The 19548-nt window shown below is 28.9% G+C and overlaps 1 protein-coding gene across 1 annotated transcript in view; it reads right to left on the reverse strand.

The window, feature by feature from the left end:
• The window catches only part of 5-HT2A (5-hydroxytryptamine receptor 2A), a 156570-nt gene that overhangs the window by 25566 nt on the left and 111456 nt on the right, over window positions 1–19548 (reverse strand). The window contains exons 3-4 of the mRNA XM_088228804.1: window positions 6694–6796; window positions 5922–6043 (exon numbers count right to left, since the gene is read on the reverse strand). Of these exons, the coding sequence (XP_088084930.1) occupies window positions 5922–6043; window positions 6694–6796 (225 nt within the window). The remainder of the gene's footprint in view (window positions 1–5921; window positions 6044–6693; window positions 6797–19548) is intronic.

Below are 19548 nucleotides of genomic sequence, written 5' to 3' on the forward strand. Positions count from 1 at the left end.
CACACTACTTTTGGCCCCCAACCGAAGTTTGAAGTTTATAACTGTTAGATAATTTTGTTGATTATAAATATTGATAAAATATTTTTTTTATTTGTGAAGATATAATTTATTCACATTACAAATTCGAACACGTTTTAAAACTACCGAAATGCGAAAAGTTTACACTCCGCGGAACTGATTCCGTTGAGCGCCTGGCTAATATTGACGAAAACAATGGCTCATTAAAACAATGCTACCCATTAATTACAAAACAAAGTGCAACTCACGCCCTCAGATGCTTATTTTTTTTTTCTTACTTAAATACGAAATGACAGCCGATTTAGCGCAAAAAGTAGACTTTTTTGAAAACTTCAAGTTCTAGTTAAGAGCCAAAAGTAGTATCAAATATTTTTTTGATATTTTCCGCATTCTGAGTAATCCAAAAGGCAACTTTTAAGACCCCTTTCAATTTAAAATTCGGAAAAAAAAATATCGATCTACCCTAATGTACATTGTTATTATTAGAGCACACATATTTATATGAGTGGCTAACTTCATGATTCAATATTTAATATAAATATACAGTATTTTGTATATTCTCTATGAACGCATAAACATGATAACTTTGTATGGAATGCATATTAATATAATATAAAACTCACTCGGGTTAATATAGTACAAGCCCATCGTGCGAGGTATGCTAAATATTTTAATGAAATCTTTTGAAAAGTGTACCAAGAACATTTCATTCTAGTTTTGACAAGTTTATGGTTTTAGAAGGCAAAAATGTAGTATTTTGAAACAAACCTGAATGCATAATGAAAGGATTGTTTTGTTTTTTTCATATGGGTATACAAATGTTTGTTATTTCTGCATTGGTGTGGTGTGTCATACAATAAAAGAGACGGAAAACATTTTAAAAAGGAAACATCGAAGTCTAGGTATTTATTTAATTATTTATTTTGTTTATTTATTTATTTTGTTTAGTTATTTATTTTGCTTATTTATTTATTTTGTTTATTTCTTTATTTTGTTTATTTCTTTATTTTGTTTATTTCTTTATTTTGTTTATTTATTTATTTTTATATAAACGGCATACATAAAAATAAATAAATAAATGTATTTTTTATAAGCAATTGTATTTATTTTCATTAAAATGGACGGCATAAGTCAGTTTTTTAATACTACTGTATTTTATTATTATGTTGTTGATTTTAATGGTACCATTATTTTGTATATTTGATTATGTGTTAATCTTAATTCGTATAATTTATATTTTAAAAATTATTTCTGATTATCTTTTTTGCATTATATTCTTTAGAATTTTATTATTTATTACTAATACTTAATAAAATAATAATAATTAATACTGGATTGTTATTCTTCTGCATTACATGTCATTATAATTTAATCCAATTAATTTTACTATGTATTTTTATTGTTAATTATTATGGCTTGACACGGGCATAGCCTAAAAAGCCTTAATAAAATCATTAATATTCAAAATAGTGTAATTTTGAATGAATAAATAAATAGGAGAAGGGATTTGATATAAACTTATAAGATACTCAATAATTACTATGACTGCCCCCTGCATGAGATGCATCAATTAAATCCCAAGACAAATTTACGGGGTCATAACTGGAAGCTCTATCGTCCCCAATTCCACCTCAATCCCATGAAAAACTTCCTTTCCAGCAGGGTAGTTTCAGACTGGAATAAATTACCAAGTCAAGTTGTCCATTCCATTTTGGTCAACCAGTTAAAAAACCGTTTGGATGCTTTTTTGAAGGAAGAAAAACTTGGACAAAAAGCAGTACACAAGATATAGGCGCATCGGCAAAGGCTGCTTTTCTTATAACAAATAATAATAAAAATAATATTTATACCCAGACTAATTGACGAAATTCTTTTTTTTACATGCAACTGGTGGAAATCGAACCCGCGACGCCAGTTTTACGGTTATCAGTATAACTAACTGCGCCACGGCGCGTCATGGCGGCGCCAGTCTAAGATGCAAAGTTAATCTTTGAAAATACCCTTTATTTGACGTTAGGTCAAATATATACAATGAATATTGCAATAAGCATAAAAAGTTAGAGGTAATATAAAAGAGATTGCAGTTTTTTAATTTCCGGTTCACACAAAGACAGTAAAAATATGTATAAAATAACAGAAGTAAGATATACTTGTATACATCTTCAAGAGCCGCGATTAATATATGCACGAGTATATGTGTGTATATTTGTACGAAAATTAAAAGTATTTTTGTTGGTAACCTGTAATTGAAAATATTTAGAAAATTCACTTCACTTCACACTCTTGGCAATGAGTACCAAGACGTTGGTGACTCATTGCACGTGAAGTTGAGTACATATAGAACGGCTCTTTTCCTGTATTTCATGTGTAATAGTTCTAGATAACTATTTGTTACCATTGTTCAAAATTGTTTAAACTTCTTTATTAGTGTTTTTTTTTCTTTTTTTGTTTTTTTTCTTGAATTTATTTATAAGTACAAAATATTTCTCTTCATCAATTTTTTTTACATTATTATATATTTTTATACATAAATATATACTATTTACCTAAGTATTAGTTCTAAATAATAAAACATGTAATTTTTTTTTTTATCATTTAATGTTATTCAAAATTATTTTCTTAGTTTGTTTTACTGGTTCAAAGTATTTCTAATACCGAATTGTAATTTTTAAAGTTCAAAATATTTATCTTATCACTTTTTTTTACATTATTATATATTTTTATACATAAATATATACTATTTACCTAAGTTTTAGTTTTATTTTTATTTTATTTTATTTTATTTATTTTTGCACCACAACAGGCCAGGAGGCCCAATTACAGTGGTGAATTACATCACAGAACACCCAGGCTTGAGAAAAATCATATTTAATTTTTTTTTTGTGTTCTCACCGGGAATCGAACCCGGAACCTTCCGTGCGTGAGTCAAGCGTCTTGACCACTTCACCACGGAGGCCGCTTTTAAAGAATAATGCGTATATTTTTATTTTTTTTATCGTTTGGTGTTCTTCAAAATTGTTTTGTTAGTTTTTTTTAAGCTGGTTCAAAGTATTTCTAATACCAAATTATAATTTTTTATCGATAATTCTATAACTAGTAATATTTTTAAAAATATAGTTTGTCTTTTTTTTTCTTTCTTAATTTGTAAATCAATAATATTGTTTTAAATGCTCTGTATTACTTATAATTATACTTACATGTTTGTATATTCAACTGTATTTCTAACTAATATGTAAAAGGCACGAAGTGCCGTTTATTTCAATAAAATAAAATGACTTAACTGAAACTTAAACGCTCAGGACGTACAACGCGTATCAAGTCAATCTTTGAAATTAAATTCTTATAACACGTTTAGGTTCAGCCAATATTGTCGGCTTTCATTTTACTGTATTTTTTCTTTGTTACAATCAATTTAGTGAACTATAATACTTGATAATATGCAAATGAAATCTTTAATTTATACGCGCATTTATATTTATCCCATACAACAAAACTTTCGGGTAAGTCGAATGTCCATATAATCATTCTTTACACGAAAACAGTTTCACTACAGGGATAATCAGTCATGTTGTTGTGTCATGTAGTATTTTGTTATTGTAAAGGTGTGAGGTAAAGGATAAAGGGGTTGAAACTCAATTTTTATTTCTAAAACTAAACGGGGAAATATTGTTTTTGATTATTTATTAATTTCCATGATTTCTGAGTTATTTCATTTTCATGTTTTATTTTCAAAATGTAGTGTCTTTACCCCTCTCATTAATTATCTTCTAAAACACAAAATACTACATGACAAAGACTTAATATAGACATAATAATTATCAATATTTGTTTAGATTTAATATTTAGAAGAACAAAAATAACCTAAAACTATGTAGCAAAGACAAACAAGGGCAAAAAAATAATGGTATACAGTATATTCATAAAAACGAAAGACATAAAACTTCGAGATAAACCATGCCAATCCAACTCATTCTTAAACTATTTGGTCGCGAAGAGATCTACGAAAAGCCGGAAGATCTATCCCAAAGAATTCAAAGTCGTGTGATGAATTGACTAATCTACACATTCTGGACATTGGGGCATAAAAACAAAAGTTGCTCTTAGAAGATTTAATAAATAGCAGATTTTGACTTCTGGTGATATGGTTGGGAACATGAAAAGAAATTGATTGCAACAGATATGGGACATCACTTATAGCATTAAGTATTTTGAAAATGCATATAAGGTCTATCTCAGTTCTACGTCTCTCCAATGAAGACAGATTAAGAGATTGCTCTATTTCAAAATAGGAATAATTACCCCTTTGTAATCCGAGCAATTTATGCCACTTTTCTTAGAAAACGGTGTTAGAAAGACTCGATAAGGTTCAATATGGGTCCTGTAGAATGGCGAACAAATAAGAGAAGCGTATTCTAGATGGGGTCGAACTAGTGAGCAATAAAGAGTTTTAACAGCATTAATATCTTTGAAGTTCGTCGTCATTCTATTGATAAAACCGAGAAGTTTGAGAGATTTGTTTACAATATTATCAATGTGTTCACGATAGGAGAGTTTACTATCTAAAGTAAGTAATCCCAAGATTCTTTATTGACGAAACCATTGAAAGGAAAGTATTTTTTAGTTTGTAGTTGATAAAATTAAATAATTAAAAAATATTAATGACTTAATTTTACATAGATAAGAAAGCTTGCATAGCATCAACATCGGTCGGTAATAAAATATAAAGTAAGTGGTTTCAAACAAAGTTGCTTTATTTTAATAAGGAAGTTCATTGGTTTTTATTTGTTTTTTTTGTTTATCATCATCATCGTCATCATTTCCTTTCCACACCTTATGGTGCATATGGCACTGCATTAGTAAACCAATCGCAGCGTATCTTGATAAAAAAAATGTTACATTGAGGTAAGATAATCAGTCTTACGCTTCAGGTGCCAGTCTAGAGACTATAAAATCGTGGGTATACTGGCAAAAAGCTTTAACTCTTAAATCCCTGTTTTGTGAAATCAAGCATTGAAGTTTTTTTTCAAATTTACCATTTTATATTTTATTTAAATATAGTAAGATGTTAAGTGCTCATTTATCACTGTTTTCAATTTTTCCGTTTCTTAATTTTATACAAAGTAAATATAAAGTTATTTAAAGCTTTTAGTCTGCATAAAATACACGGTTTACGACTTAACCTGAATTTTTTTTTGAAAACTACAGATAAATGAATTTAAAAACTTATAAAACTGCATCATTAGGTTAAATTGGTATATTTTCGAGTTAACGTTTTTTGCCAGTATACCCACGAAATATTCTAGCGTAAAAACGCCTTTTAAAAATAAATATTTCATGTCAACCATGTCGGGAATCGAACCCGAGACCTCTTGCATGGTAGGCAAATGCGCTGAACACTACTCTACGAGGCCGACTTGTTTTTTTTAAATAGACTGTCAAAAAAAGGCAAAAATAAAAACAAAAACATTATGTAGCTATGATTTATAAAGTTTTGTAATTTTGAAATTACTCCTCGTGTGAAGTTCTCTTCGACGAATTTTTCTGATTGGCGAATTGGCTTCCTGCAAACCGAAAACCTATCACAACCTTATCATTGGTTGATTTGGAAAAACTAGTGATGTCATTCAAATTAGTTAGTTCTTATAAAAATCATTATTGTTATTTTCGGCATACATTTTCTATAAACTTTGGAGTACAATTTAATTATCTTATTTTTACCGCGTGTAAGAAAATATTTTTTTACATTTTATTTCCCTAAGCACTGAATTTCCTCATTAAAGAGATAATTTTTTAATAACTATTATGCCTTGGGATATAAGAAAATTGTACGATAAACGAATATTTCTATGAGAAAAATATTTATCTAAAAATTCAAATATATTAAACTCAACAAAAAAGCTTACCCAGTACAGTGATTGAGCTGGAAACGAGCATGCTGAGTAACCACACGAGGGCTACTTTTATTCCAACCATTTTTTTTGTTGCACTATGCCGCGTCCGCAAAGGATTCCTGATACCCAGGTACCTGGAAAATAGATAAAATTGAAGATAATTGAAAAATAACTTTGAAAATCCAGCCAAGTGCTTACACATGAGCTGCTTTCGATAACATAAAACAATATTAAAACGTTATTTAAAAAAAAAAAACATTTATTTTAACAATATTGGGTATGAAATGAAGTAATAGTGAGTTGAATTAAAAAGATTTCACTCCGCTTCGTGGTGTAGTGGTAAGCTTATTTGTCTACTTGCAATAGTTTGTGTTTATCAAAATGTTTGCAGACAAGAGTCACACTAAGATAAATAAATTAATTACAAAAAAATTAAGAATCTATTTTTGATTTATACACTTAATTATTTTATTTTATTCATTATTTATCATCATCATCATCATTCCCTATCCGCACCTAATGGTGCATATCCGCACCTAATTGGTGCACCAATGACAGATCATAAGCCCAATAAATTCATAGGCTTTCATATTTCCTTCTCTACAATCTTTTCCATCTCTGTTTTCTGTAATTTGAATGAAATGATGCAAATTAGCATGTGACACTTGTCAGCTCTCCGGCTATCCCTATGCAAAAAATCACGTCGATTGGTTGCCCCGCTTCCGTCGAGACGTGAAAGAAACACGAACAAACAGATAAAGATATTGAATTTGAATATAATTACCTTCCTAATGATATGAAGCACATGTGCATTATGCTGGCTGAGCACGCTAGAACATCGCAGGTAACATACACGTTGCACCAAACCCATCCAAATGGCCAGTAACCTGCGGACAAATAAAACACGTATTAAGTTATCTCTTATTAAAAAGTAATATGTATAACTTATACCTACTGGAGATGGGTCCGATTGGACTCATTGTAAATGATCGATTATGTTTAAAGTATTATATAAATCTCATTTTCCTTAGCGAATTCATGAAAAATATTACCACACGTCTTTAGGGGTACTCGTAAAGTTTTGCTTTTGACCTAATAAAGCTCAGTCGAAATCAAGTGAGAGTTATCACTAGAGCCCGCCCAGGGCACTGCAGATTGAACAAACACCTTGCTAGAATGAACCATTCCGAAACTTCTAGATGTAGGTTCTGCAGTGCAGATAAGGAAACACCTATACACATTGGGGTGGCGATTATAATTTTGTGTGGATATTATTTTACTGAATCCGTTGATCTGCGTTAAAATTTGCGGGGAAATAAGAGATGCGTTGCGCGGTGATGAAAAATGCGGAAAAGAACAGTATGTGGCCAAACAAATTTTAGCAGACAAAAATCCAACCTTTAGGAATACAGGAAAGGGAATCAGGGACAGGAGTCCGGATGATATCTTTAAGTCCTGACTTTTTGGTATTTTTTTCCTTTTTACTGAACACGGCACATTCACTATGGTTATTTGCAAAATATAAAGATGAATGTGACAGAGCGGCGGTCAGATGATGTAAATATGTTCAGATGCGGGCAGATGATTATAGGACGAGCAGATGCGGGCAGATAAAATTTTAACATGCGGAAGTTGGCAGAAATTACCAAAAAGAGAAAAAATGTGTAATTGTTGATGTTGGTTGCTATGGATATGGAAAATTGTTCCCATAGCAACCGTAGCTACCCATGGCCTTAGAGACGAGGAGAATAATAAACATTGAAAGTTAGGAGATTACAGGATGGGTGGATAGGTGGACTTTCATCCACCGGCGGTCCATCCAGCCACAAACTACTCTATCCCACCAATCACTCGCGCAACCACACATTTTATGTGAATGGGATGCTTTACATAATAAAATGAGCCTCATCCTGGGGAGACAGCTGGTTAAACCTTAGGATGTTTTTAGGAGGTAGTCTTTTGTCTACAAACTTGAAGCGGTTCGAACTGATAGTAAGTCGTAGTTAGTCACATCTTGAGGATAGATTCTAAAAAATGGAGCGAAACGCACAGTTGAAATACACCGATCACGTTGGTGACTTGTCCAACATGTTGGCGTCCACGTCGAGAACCTTGAGCAACGGGATCACTCTTATAACGATGTGGTCACACCAGATTACGGGAGGATGAGAGGTAAATTTCTGGCTTCTGCAAATCAGAACCAACTAGCTAAGGGAAGGTAATCCCGATAGAAAAGCCACCAGAGAGGACAATGGGAACCTTTTTTCATGTAAGATTTTAATTAATTTTTTTGTGCAACAATTATGGCGAAGACCTATAGTTTGCATTTTAAAGTCCCAACGAAGAGAAAAATGTCCGATAGTAGTTATTAACAAACATTATTATTTTTTTTTTTTAAATTACACTAGTTTAAATATTAATGAACTTATTAAGGCTTTTTAGGCTATGCCCGTGTCAAGCCACAATAAATAACAATAAAAATACATAGTAAAACTAATTAGATCAAATTATAATGACATAGAATAACAATCTAGAAAAAAGGTAAATGTAATAAATAATAAAATTCTAAAGAATACAATGCAAAAAAGATAATCAGAAATAATTTTAAAATATAAACTATACAAATTAAGAATCACACATAATCAAATATACAAAATAATGGTATCATTAAAATGAACAAAACAATAGTAAAATATAGTAGGATTAAAAAAATAAAACAAGAGTATCATTGAAATCAACAAAAAAAAAATATATATATAAATAAAAACAAAATTGAAATGATAATTGAGATATGTTTTCTAGAAACTCACTCAATACTATAGTAAAAAATATAAGAAACAGAAACAATAAATCGTATGCCGAATAATAGTACGTATTAAGTTAAATGATACAAAAATACATAGTGAAAAAAACATAAAATTATCAAGATATATAAAAATCAAATAAAAGTAAAAATATGGAAGGAAAGCCGATTTGTAAATTTTTGCTAATTAATTGATAAATAAAACTAAAATTGTTTTAAAGCTTGATACTCTCTTTAGGATGCGTTTCAGAAATAAGAGTGATCTTTTGTAATCGCAATGAATGACTTTCAACGGAATGAGAGGTGTTTTCGTGAGTAAAAACGAGGTCGCACCAATGTGACATTTGAATGTAAAGTTCAATAAAAACACGAATTTTATGACTTTTATTGAAAGATTCTTAAACTTTTGATCCTTAAATAAAAGTTTCAACCAATAGGTACTTGAAAGAAGCCAACTGAAAATAAAAATGGGAATACTTCAAGCACTTTGAAATCTATCTTTTACATTTAAGATATATAAGGTTAAATAAAACACTAACAGCAATATAAATAATACATTCAATATGTCTATGGACACTGGCAATACCAAACGCCAGGCAGTTCACATTGTTGTTGTCCTGTCGTTGTTGTCTGGTATTACATTTGTGTTTGTTAGCATTTTATTGAGCAGATTGTATGTTTAAATATTTTTTTTTTATTAATTTCAACATCATAACAAAACAACATATAGGCCTCCGAGTGAAGAGTTGTTTAAAACTCTACGAGGTCTATGAGTTAGACAATTTTATACAAGAAAAAAATTTGATTTAAAACCTATAAACACTGGGATACCCTAAACAAGTTACACCATGCACACGAAACACGAAGATCAGTAAGGAATAACTTAATATGCCTAGAGCAGGTGAAGTGGTGTTTGAAAGATTAGATAAATGAGATATAAGTTTTATATATCTTTTATATCTACAATACAAAATTTAAAGATAAAGATTACACAAACATCACTCTGTCAGATTTAAAATTTACACTAAAAATGCATTATGTAACTTAGTAGACATTATAATAATAAATATGTACATCTCCCTTCCCCTCATTATCCTTTCTTCAAGCTTTCTTGTCCTAATCCCGCCCAATTTACAACAACTTACTGTTCTTAAAAATTATAAAATTTCTTTGATTATTGAAAAAAATTACAAGTACATAAAAATAACATTTTTATATGTATAAACTTATATGTATTTATTTTCTTTACTAACTTTGTGGAAATCTGTTATTAGTTCTGAGTTTATACACTAACTGTTTGTTTACTGTAAATATGTATGTAGAACTGTTGATTTCCCAAATAAAATGAAATAAAATAAAATATAATAAAATATAATAAAATGAATAAAAGAAATTATAATAAAAAATATAAAAATAAAAAAAATAAATAAAAAAAATAAATAAAATTAAAAAAAATAATAAAAAAATAAAAAAATAAAATAAAATAAAATAAAATGAAATACCAAGAATAAAGCTAAAAAAGTTACATATTTAAAAACAGGGAATCTTTATAACACTAGTGAATAGAAAATGAAAACGGAGCGTTCTTTGTTTAGGATAGTCTCCATCTAACATGGCTCAGTCTGTTCTATGATGGAGATATTGTATCCTTTAAAGTATAAGTAGTTTTTTACTAATAAAACAATAAAAAAATAAAAAAATAAATAAACCAAAACTACTTAATTATAAATACTAGCTGATCAAATGCAAGAAATTAATAATCGTTATTATTTGTTTTATATTTTGTTGTTATAGATTTTTTTTATTTTTCGTGAAGATTAGTCAGTTATAGGGTTTAGCCAGTTTATTTTATTTGGAGAGTGTTTCGAAATTAGAATAAACTCAACCGTTACTTTTTAAAGTTGAACTTTACAAAGTATGAAATAACCAAATTTAAAAATGCATTAGTTCATGAAGTCCACATTTCAAGAAACACTTTTCTTGGGAAAATCGTAAAATCCGGTTCTCACGTGTCATATTTTTATGAAATTTAACTAAAATAACTTCGTTTGATATTTTAGTGTTCTACAAAGCGATGGTATTGTTTCAAAATCTGAAAACGTAATATTCTAGGTCACATTACAATTTTTGCTTGGAAGATTCAGCTCATATCAGGGGCGAACAGTAAAGTTTTTGTTTTGATTAGACAGCTAAAATATGTACCAACCACCGGCACATTTTTTTTAGTTTGATACTGAAAAATAAACTAACAAACGATTTTATGCCAAAATTTTACCAAAAAAATATTGCATACTATTATGTCAAATAATTTAAACGCAAAATTGGTTTGTGAGAACTGCTTCCACAGAGCTTCTAAATATCTCAATTTGCGCATGCGCCGATATTTGAACTCAGTATTAAACCCCCGCCTCGAAAGAACTAACACACTTATGTTATTCTTAATTCCATAGATTAAATCAATTCCATTGTCGAAATTTATTTTTAATTAAATATTTTATACCTACTGGTATAAGAAGTATAAAAATTAGGAAAATGTTTTCAGGCGTTGCTTAGTAGGTGAATTGGTTCAGTTGGATGAATCTCACCCACATGATAAAGGTTTCAGCTCTTTTACTTCACGAAAATCAACAAAAGAATGGAGAATATCACACAGTGTGTAAAATGGCTACTCAAACCAGCCAATGACTTTTGACAAGAAAATTCAATTTTACTCAACAAGATATTGTGCTTACTTTTACGTTACTCATATTATTTTATTTGATAATAAGCCTTAAAATGGAATGTCAAGTAGACGAAAGTTATGTAAACTCTAGATATGTTTCTTGTATGCACATCTTGTTTTCCATTTAATTTAAGTTCCGGAATTTAACTTGTAGTCAGTAAATATAAAGCAGCGTAAAATAACGTGCAATCCAGCTTTAAATTCACTGGAAACTTGCATAGACAGTTAGTCTTATTTTCCGAACTTAATTTCAAACCATCGTTCTACGAAGCATAATATCTATTAAATGTCTAAAAATGATTTGCTTTATTTTGTAATGCATGTATTTACTTTTATTTTTTGCCAATAAACGCCGTATATCGGCACTGAACCTAAACCTGAATTATACCTCAGTGATGAAAGTGATCATTTTCGATACGTCTTTCTGTTCGTGTTCAATCGAGGGAATAAAGCTGTCAAGGGTGAAGGCTTGCAATAATCATTTAAAAAAAATATGTATTACGTTAAAGCAAAATTTTCTTTCGAATGACATAAAACCCTAAAACATTTAAGTTTGCAAGTGAAAATTCTTGATGGAAGTTCATTGTAATTTATTATATAAATAAAACACGAATGATACTTTAATCCACAAATTTGGAATATCCAGTGACCAGTTTCATCGCTTCGCGACATCTTCGAGACTGGTATATTTATTAAAGAGTTAAATGTATTTATACAAAACAGAGGTAAGGATAGATAATTCAAAGTTATATGTAAATAAATTAAATAAAGTTATTTTTATCTTAAGGATCATTATCAAAAAAAATTATTTGGGTTAACTAATGAGTTGATTATATCAAATGAACATGTGGCGCTATATTGAAATTTTGAAAAGTAAACTATTTCTTTTTTTTTTAAAAGAGAAATACTAGAGTTCTTATAATTTACTCAAATATTTAAATTTTATGACCATTTCCTAAAAGTCGCAAATAACTGGTGCTGGAAAAATGGAAACCGTGTTGTGGTAGAATGGGATTTGAACCTGAGACCTTTGGTGCGTGAGTCCACAAAACTACCACGGGACTACAACCTGGTTTAAACACCCAATAGTTATATTTACAAAAACCTATTATTTACTACCTACTGATAGAAAATAAAGAATTCATCGTAATCTTTCTTTTTAAAAAATGTTTTTAAATAGCGGATGATGTTACAAAGAGTATTTTAAGTTAATTTCAACATTTCCCATTTTGTACTATTACCCGTTAATGCTGTTACAAATAACTACCTGCTAGTATCAACATTTTAAAAAGTGCAGTAGTGTTTTGAGTAGAGCTTAAAAGGGTAATATTAATAAAGCTTTGCACTTTAATACGAATCTACAAAGCTTTTGCTTATTTTCATATGATGGAAAACAATGGACTGAATATATAACATTTTTACGTTAATTAAACAAGTTTATAAAATAGACCAAATTTCACTTCGAGGGGTAGAACATAATGAAGTACTTAAATTTGGACATCTAAAAGTGTATTATTAACAAAACAAAACATTTTTATCGATAGTCCATATCTCTTGGAGCGTATTTCAATAAATTGTCCCGTAAAGTCAACACGACAAGTTAATTTTTTTTATAATTCATTGCCAAAAAAAAAATATGCTCAAAACTAGTTTATTTATCGTAGCTGCTCCAAATTTAATTTACTTTGCCCCATTTAGATATTTTTAATACAAAATTTAGTGACTTCAAAAAAAAAATTTGAATCACTGTAAAATGAAACATTTGTCAGTGTTCATTAAACTTCATTAAAATCAACAAATGGAAGAATTGAATAAATATGGATGTTCAAACATAGGCAAAACGGTGAATGTTACACAGTGTGTAAAGTGGCCACTTAAACCAGCCAATGACAGGTCATAAGCCCTGTAAATGCCTTGACTTCCATATTCCCTCCCTTATTTAGGGTATTCTCCATCCCTGTTGTAATTTATGAGGTATTGGTGTTATCAAGTTCAGAAAGGTCAATCCTATGTTTGGTTTTAAACAACCAGGCCACTTATATACAAAAAAAGTTTAATAATCACCTTCTGAACATTTCATCACGTTAAAATATATATCAGATGAAATATTTCTGTTGAAAATGGTAAACAACGTCGTAGACTGCCCTTTGCTTACAAATTGTGTAAAATATCTCGTACCCAACAGAACAAGACTCCATACTACATTTAATTTTCCAGTACCTAAGACTAACTCAAGGAAAAACGATTTTTCTTTAGAGCATGTCATTATTATAATACTGTTCTCTACGGCCACGCAGACATTTTTCATCTCTCTTTTATGAAATATAGAAGATTCCTTATAGACAGTACACCCGTTTAGTTATACAATGTCAGTAATTATGTATGTACGTATGTTCATTATTATATTTTGTATCTTTACATTATTTTTATATGACTTTTTCTTTTCTTACTCTTTAAATATAATTTTTTATCTTATTTCAATATACTTAATTTTTATTACTGTATATAAATATATGTATTTGTATTTTATTTGCAACTTCTAAGTGCCTAACATTTTTTAATTGTTAAATTGCTTTTATTTTATACCGATAATGTACTTAATCAATAGCTTACACCACTGTGGAAAATTTATATTGACTGTTTTCACAATTTTCGTTTATATGTTTTTCTATTTTCCATATACAATATATGTAAACAATGTTGTTTTTTTCTCAAAAATAAATAAATTTCATTTATTTTTGAGAAAAAAACAACATTGTATTTCTTCAAATATATTTTATTTTTATTCAATATTTTATCTGACTGTTTTCTGCAAAATGCATATTTAAGGTTGTATAGTCAGCCAGTCTTCAAAAAATCATCGAAATTCTATTAAAACATAATTGAATTGATTTACTTTTATTTATTTATTGTTTTATTCATACAAATACATACATTTGACAAAAAATAATAATAACGTATCCCAAACTCTATTGAGTTGGGATACAACATAATAGGAAATAGGAAATGGAAGCATGTAGATTATCAAATAATAGCAAAAAAAAAAAAGAAATATTATTACAACAAATACATAATATATATTTTTTAATAAACATCCTGAAAACCCGCTTAATAGTATATAAATCTTTGCAATATCTCGCAGCAGTCTCCTGCAATGGTCTCTTCCCTTAGGCAAAATCCAGACTTGTACATTCTTTTTGAAAATGACTTTCGTTTTGAAATACCTAATATGTTATTGTAAAAAGATAATTAAGTGATTTTAACAATTAAGTACGCTAATATTAACATAAAATAAAATGATCAACACATAATGACACAATACACATTGGTTACGCCATATTTACTATTTGTGTACACAGCACATACGTACGAAAATTGTTACAATAAAATAATTCTCTACTTCTAGTGAACCTACCAGGTATTCAAACTTGAATTAGTTCAAGTAAAGCAGGGCTGTCAATTATTTATTTAATTTTTTTGAATAAGAATAACAAATCAGCTGAACAACAGCAGCAACTCTGAACTGATCGCGAGTGCATGTGCTTTTTATATTCTCACTGCGATCAATAACTATTTTGTCTACTGTGTCGTGTAATCATCAAGTGCCCCTCCTTCCTGACTATAAGAAAGAATCTTATCCTGACTGCCGCGACAGAAGTTTAAACAATAAAGGCACCATAACTCAGAATAAGGTAGGTAATTGCATTCATTGTATTTAGGGTTCCGTGGTAAACCAAATAAAAGATAACGCATTCCGCGAACCAGCATTTTGAGCGTTTATATGCTAACAAGCAAGTTGCGCGATCACACATCAGAGTTTTACTAGGCTGTTTTCTGCAAATAGCACATCTTAGGTTGTGTGGTCAGCCATACTTTAAAAATCATTGAATATTGTAATATACATACTAATTTTTTTACTTGTATAAATGAAAACAGAATGCATGCATTATTTATCATTTGTCAGAGTAAAAAACATTCCAACTGTTTTGTAGATTCGATTATTCACCCTTTTCACAAAAGTGCTATTATCTCAGTTTCACTTTTCCATAGCTGGCTGTTTTCTAAATGACTGTTAATTTGTAATGTGATATTTCGGAGGACTGCCTTATGAAGGCTTCTAGACTATGTTTATCTTTTTTGCTAGTGTATCATGCCTTGCAGCTACATACTAAAATATACTGTTTTTTAAATAAGAATACTGACGCTCATAGGGTAATCATGGTGTATAAATGAAAAAAATATACAAATTACATACATTTTTTAGTACACTTTACCCAGCTTATAAAAATACATACCCCGTTCCAAGCTAGGCAATTACATTCTAATATATGATGATAGTTAACAAATTAATAGAGAGCACAGACTAATAAAATATAAAATTACTCGTATACACATTTTGATACATATACATACACACATACACGTATATACACATATATACGGATTGGATTGTTGGATTGGCATGGTTTAGTTTAAAGTTTTTGGTCTTTCGTTTTATTTAATATATTGTATACTATTATTGTTTTGCCCTTGTTTGTCTTTGCTAAATAGTTTTATGTTCTTTTTGTTGAGTTTCTTACATTTATGTTTCTTCATGTAGCTGTTGTAATTGGCTTAGGCCGTATATATATAATAAATAAATAAATATATATATACAAATATATATATATAAATACATATATATATATATATATATATATATATATATATATATATATATATATATATATATATATATATATATATATATATATATATATATATATATACACACATATATATATATATACATGTACATACACCCATGCGCATACACAAATACACATACATACATTCATAAAACATAAACAACTTATTTATAATGTTTAACTATTTATAACCGATATAAAAAAAGCTTACTTATAAACATATTTATTACCTAGAATAACAATTAATATGTTATTTCATGATTATTTTTTTTAAACAGTCAACATTGATATTTTTGAAATTTGGCTAGGACTACTATAAGTATTTTAAATATCCCATCAAAATATAAAATTTGAGCATTTTTCAGGCCACTCCCCTTTAAGTCATTACTTGCTTTTAAATGTGTTTCTGACCAAATTAATTCGCCATAAATTATAGCTATCATATATGTAATTACATTACATTACATTTTACACTCTATTACATTTTATCTTTAACATTATTATAATTGCTTTATATCAGACAGCAATATTTACTGAGAACAGTGGTGTGGTACGGTAAAACGTAGATGACTTTGGTACAGAAATGTTTACATTTGATCAATTATTGCAATAAAAACTAATGAATTAATAAACATATATTTTTTAAAATTATTTTTTTTATTTATTTTTAGTTATTATATATATATTTTTTTAAAAAAAAGGAATAACCCGCTAAGCCTCTATTTTGAGGCTTATCAGTAGGTGGGATAGAGGGATATGGAAGAAGGTAATAAAAAATACACCACACCACCCAGACCAAATTGAGAAAAAATACCTTTCTTGGATTTTTTTCTTGCAACTCGTGGGAATCGAACCCGCGACGCCAGTTTCACAGATGGCCGTCTAACCAACTGCGCCACGACGCCTGTCTATTCTATGTTGTATTCTAGATACAGCATGTAGATTTTTATGAGTGAAATATTTAAAATAAATATTTATACTTATCAAACTCGTGTGTGATCTGTACTTGTACATAGATCACACAGTTTGAACACATTTAGTTTCAGGAATTCTGATTACACATCATTAGATGTAAATATTAACTTTCTTTTAACTATAATTTTTATTTAAAATATATTTAAAATGTTGTTCCGCAAAAAAAATGCCAAAACAAAATAAAACCCCGTATTTGCTATTAATTTAAATAACTTATAGTAAAAAGCACATTTGCATCTTTAAATAATTATTTTACTTCCCAATATCATCCATAAATTTAGACTCAGGGCATAGTACCTATTACTCGAAAAAATATTCGAATCATACATTTAAAAAAATAAAATAACCCAAAATGCAAATGATAAGCAGTTATATATTACATAAAAATATGTATGGAATATTGAAAACATATAACGTAGAAAAAATATTACATTTTATCAGGTGTGGTTTACCACCAGAGTTAAAACAAAATATTATTTTTGAGATTTTAGAAATTATGCTAGTGCAGGTCATAAGCCCTGTGGATGCCTAGTTTTTTAAATTCCCTTCTGTAAAATGTTCTTCCATGTTGGTTGTCATATGGTTTTATTAACGCTCCCTAGGGGGTTGAATTGGGGTGTACTTGTCTGCAAAAATAAGGACAAACTCAAAACATTATTGGCAAATAATCATAACTAAAAACATTGTATGTCAATTGTTTATAAACAAAAAACCAGCTTGTGTTATAAACGCACTGTGTTTTAGCTTATGAATCTATAGATGTTATTGCCAATAAAAACATTAGGTACATTGTTTTTCGTACTGATTTTTTTTTGCTGCTTTTTGCTTTATATCAAATGGTTTGAAATTTTTACCAGCTAAAAGCTACCTTTTTTGCTTTTGAGGGCCGTAAAATAATGATTTAGTAGCCTTATTCTGTAACTAATTCGTTTCTTACGTTCATTCGTATCGTGTGAAAGGGAACGAGAGCGAAATACGATTTTAATTGCGTTAGAGTGAGGTGGATGACAAACGAGCGAACTTACAAAACGAAATAATGATAGATTAAGTCTGCAGGCGTTTCTTCAAGGTGGCTAAAGAGTTATTATAAATATTAACCATTATTGGTCTTGTCGGTAAATAAGTTATTTTTCTTAAAAAAATGCCTTCCTTAAAACAGGTTTTACTTAGTTAGGCAGACATAATGTATTGCAGAAAAATCTATTACATTAATTATAAGAAATGAGTAGTAATAGAGAATAAAAAAAATACTGTAACAATGTACATCATTATTGTTATTGTATATTTTCTTATGGAGCGAAAGACCATTTCTCACAATTGTAAATTTTATTTATGGTCTGTACATCCTTGAAGTAACTGTAGTTCCCATGCGAAGGATACATGATATAAAGGATGGATGTCAATTTTTATGTGTTTTAAACTATTAATGGTGGTAGCGAATTATGTGGGTATGCATAAAAAAAAATCATGGTTTATCAACATAAATAACAATTTCTTTATCTAATACATACACACTTATAGTCCTTAAAATATAACTTGATTAGAATGACAGCTGTCAAACTAATTTCATTAGTGATGGAAAATTACTGATCACTGATCAAATCGATTTTATTAGTTATTTTATGCTATCATGAAACTCTGTTTCTGAAAATTGATATAAAAAACGCAAAAATAAGCCTATTATAATGTGTTGAACACAATTATTCACCAAAAAAGGAGACATTTATACTTTTTTCATGAACAACATCAAATGAATTATTGTTTTATTCGATCAATTTACAATGATCAATTTGTCCCATCTCTAACGTTTTTGCAAAATGATGTAACCTTGTAAGAACATCGTTAATAATACGGTTTATTTTAGTTTTCTTTTAGTTTTAAAGCTGATTTTGTATATTAATGTTGATTTATGTTTCAAGCATTGTATAAAAAAAAATTAACACGCCAGATACAAATGATTTTTCATGTGTCAATATAAATAACTCCTTTGACGTTACTACAAAGTTATGTCGTTACTTTTTCTGACAACTGGCATTCTAATCATGTAACATTTTAAGGACTATAAGGTAATAGATTTCTCTGGATCATGTCTAGTCTGCCTAACCAGGTACAATCTTTTTTAAAAGGCAGACATTTTTATGCAAAATAAACAATAACATTACTACTAGTTAATTTATTATCCAGCCATACAATATTAATTTATATTATTTATTATTTAAGAATGTTTTTGAGTAAATATTCTGATTTTTTCTACCTAAACCCAGTAACTATTTATTAACAAATCTATTTAATTGAATCTGAGTCATGGTTTTGCAATGTTTGGGTAACATATTGAATATTTTCTATATTCCCTTCGGTAAAATGTTCTTCACGTCTGTTGTAATGTATTAAAATTAGTTAAATATACCTTGATGAAGTAGCTCGTATGGCTTTAAAACCGGTCGATAGAAA

The sequence above is a fragment of the Micrasema longulum genome, unplaced genomic scaffold, assembly GCF_059751315.1.
Source record: "Micrasema longulum isolate JH-2025_06_02 unplaced genomic scaffold, ASM5975131v1 h1tg000609l, whole genome shotgun sequence".
NCBI classification, from domain to species: domain Eukaryota; kingdom Metazoa; phylum Arthropoda; class Insecta; order Trichoptera; family Brachycentridae; genus Micrasema; species Micrasema longulum.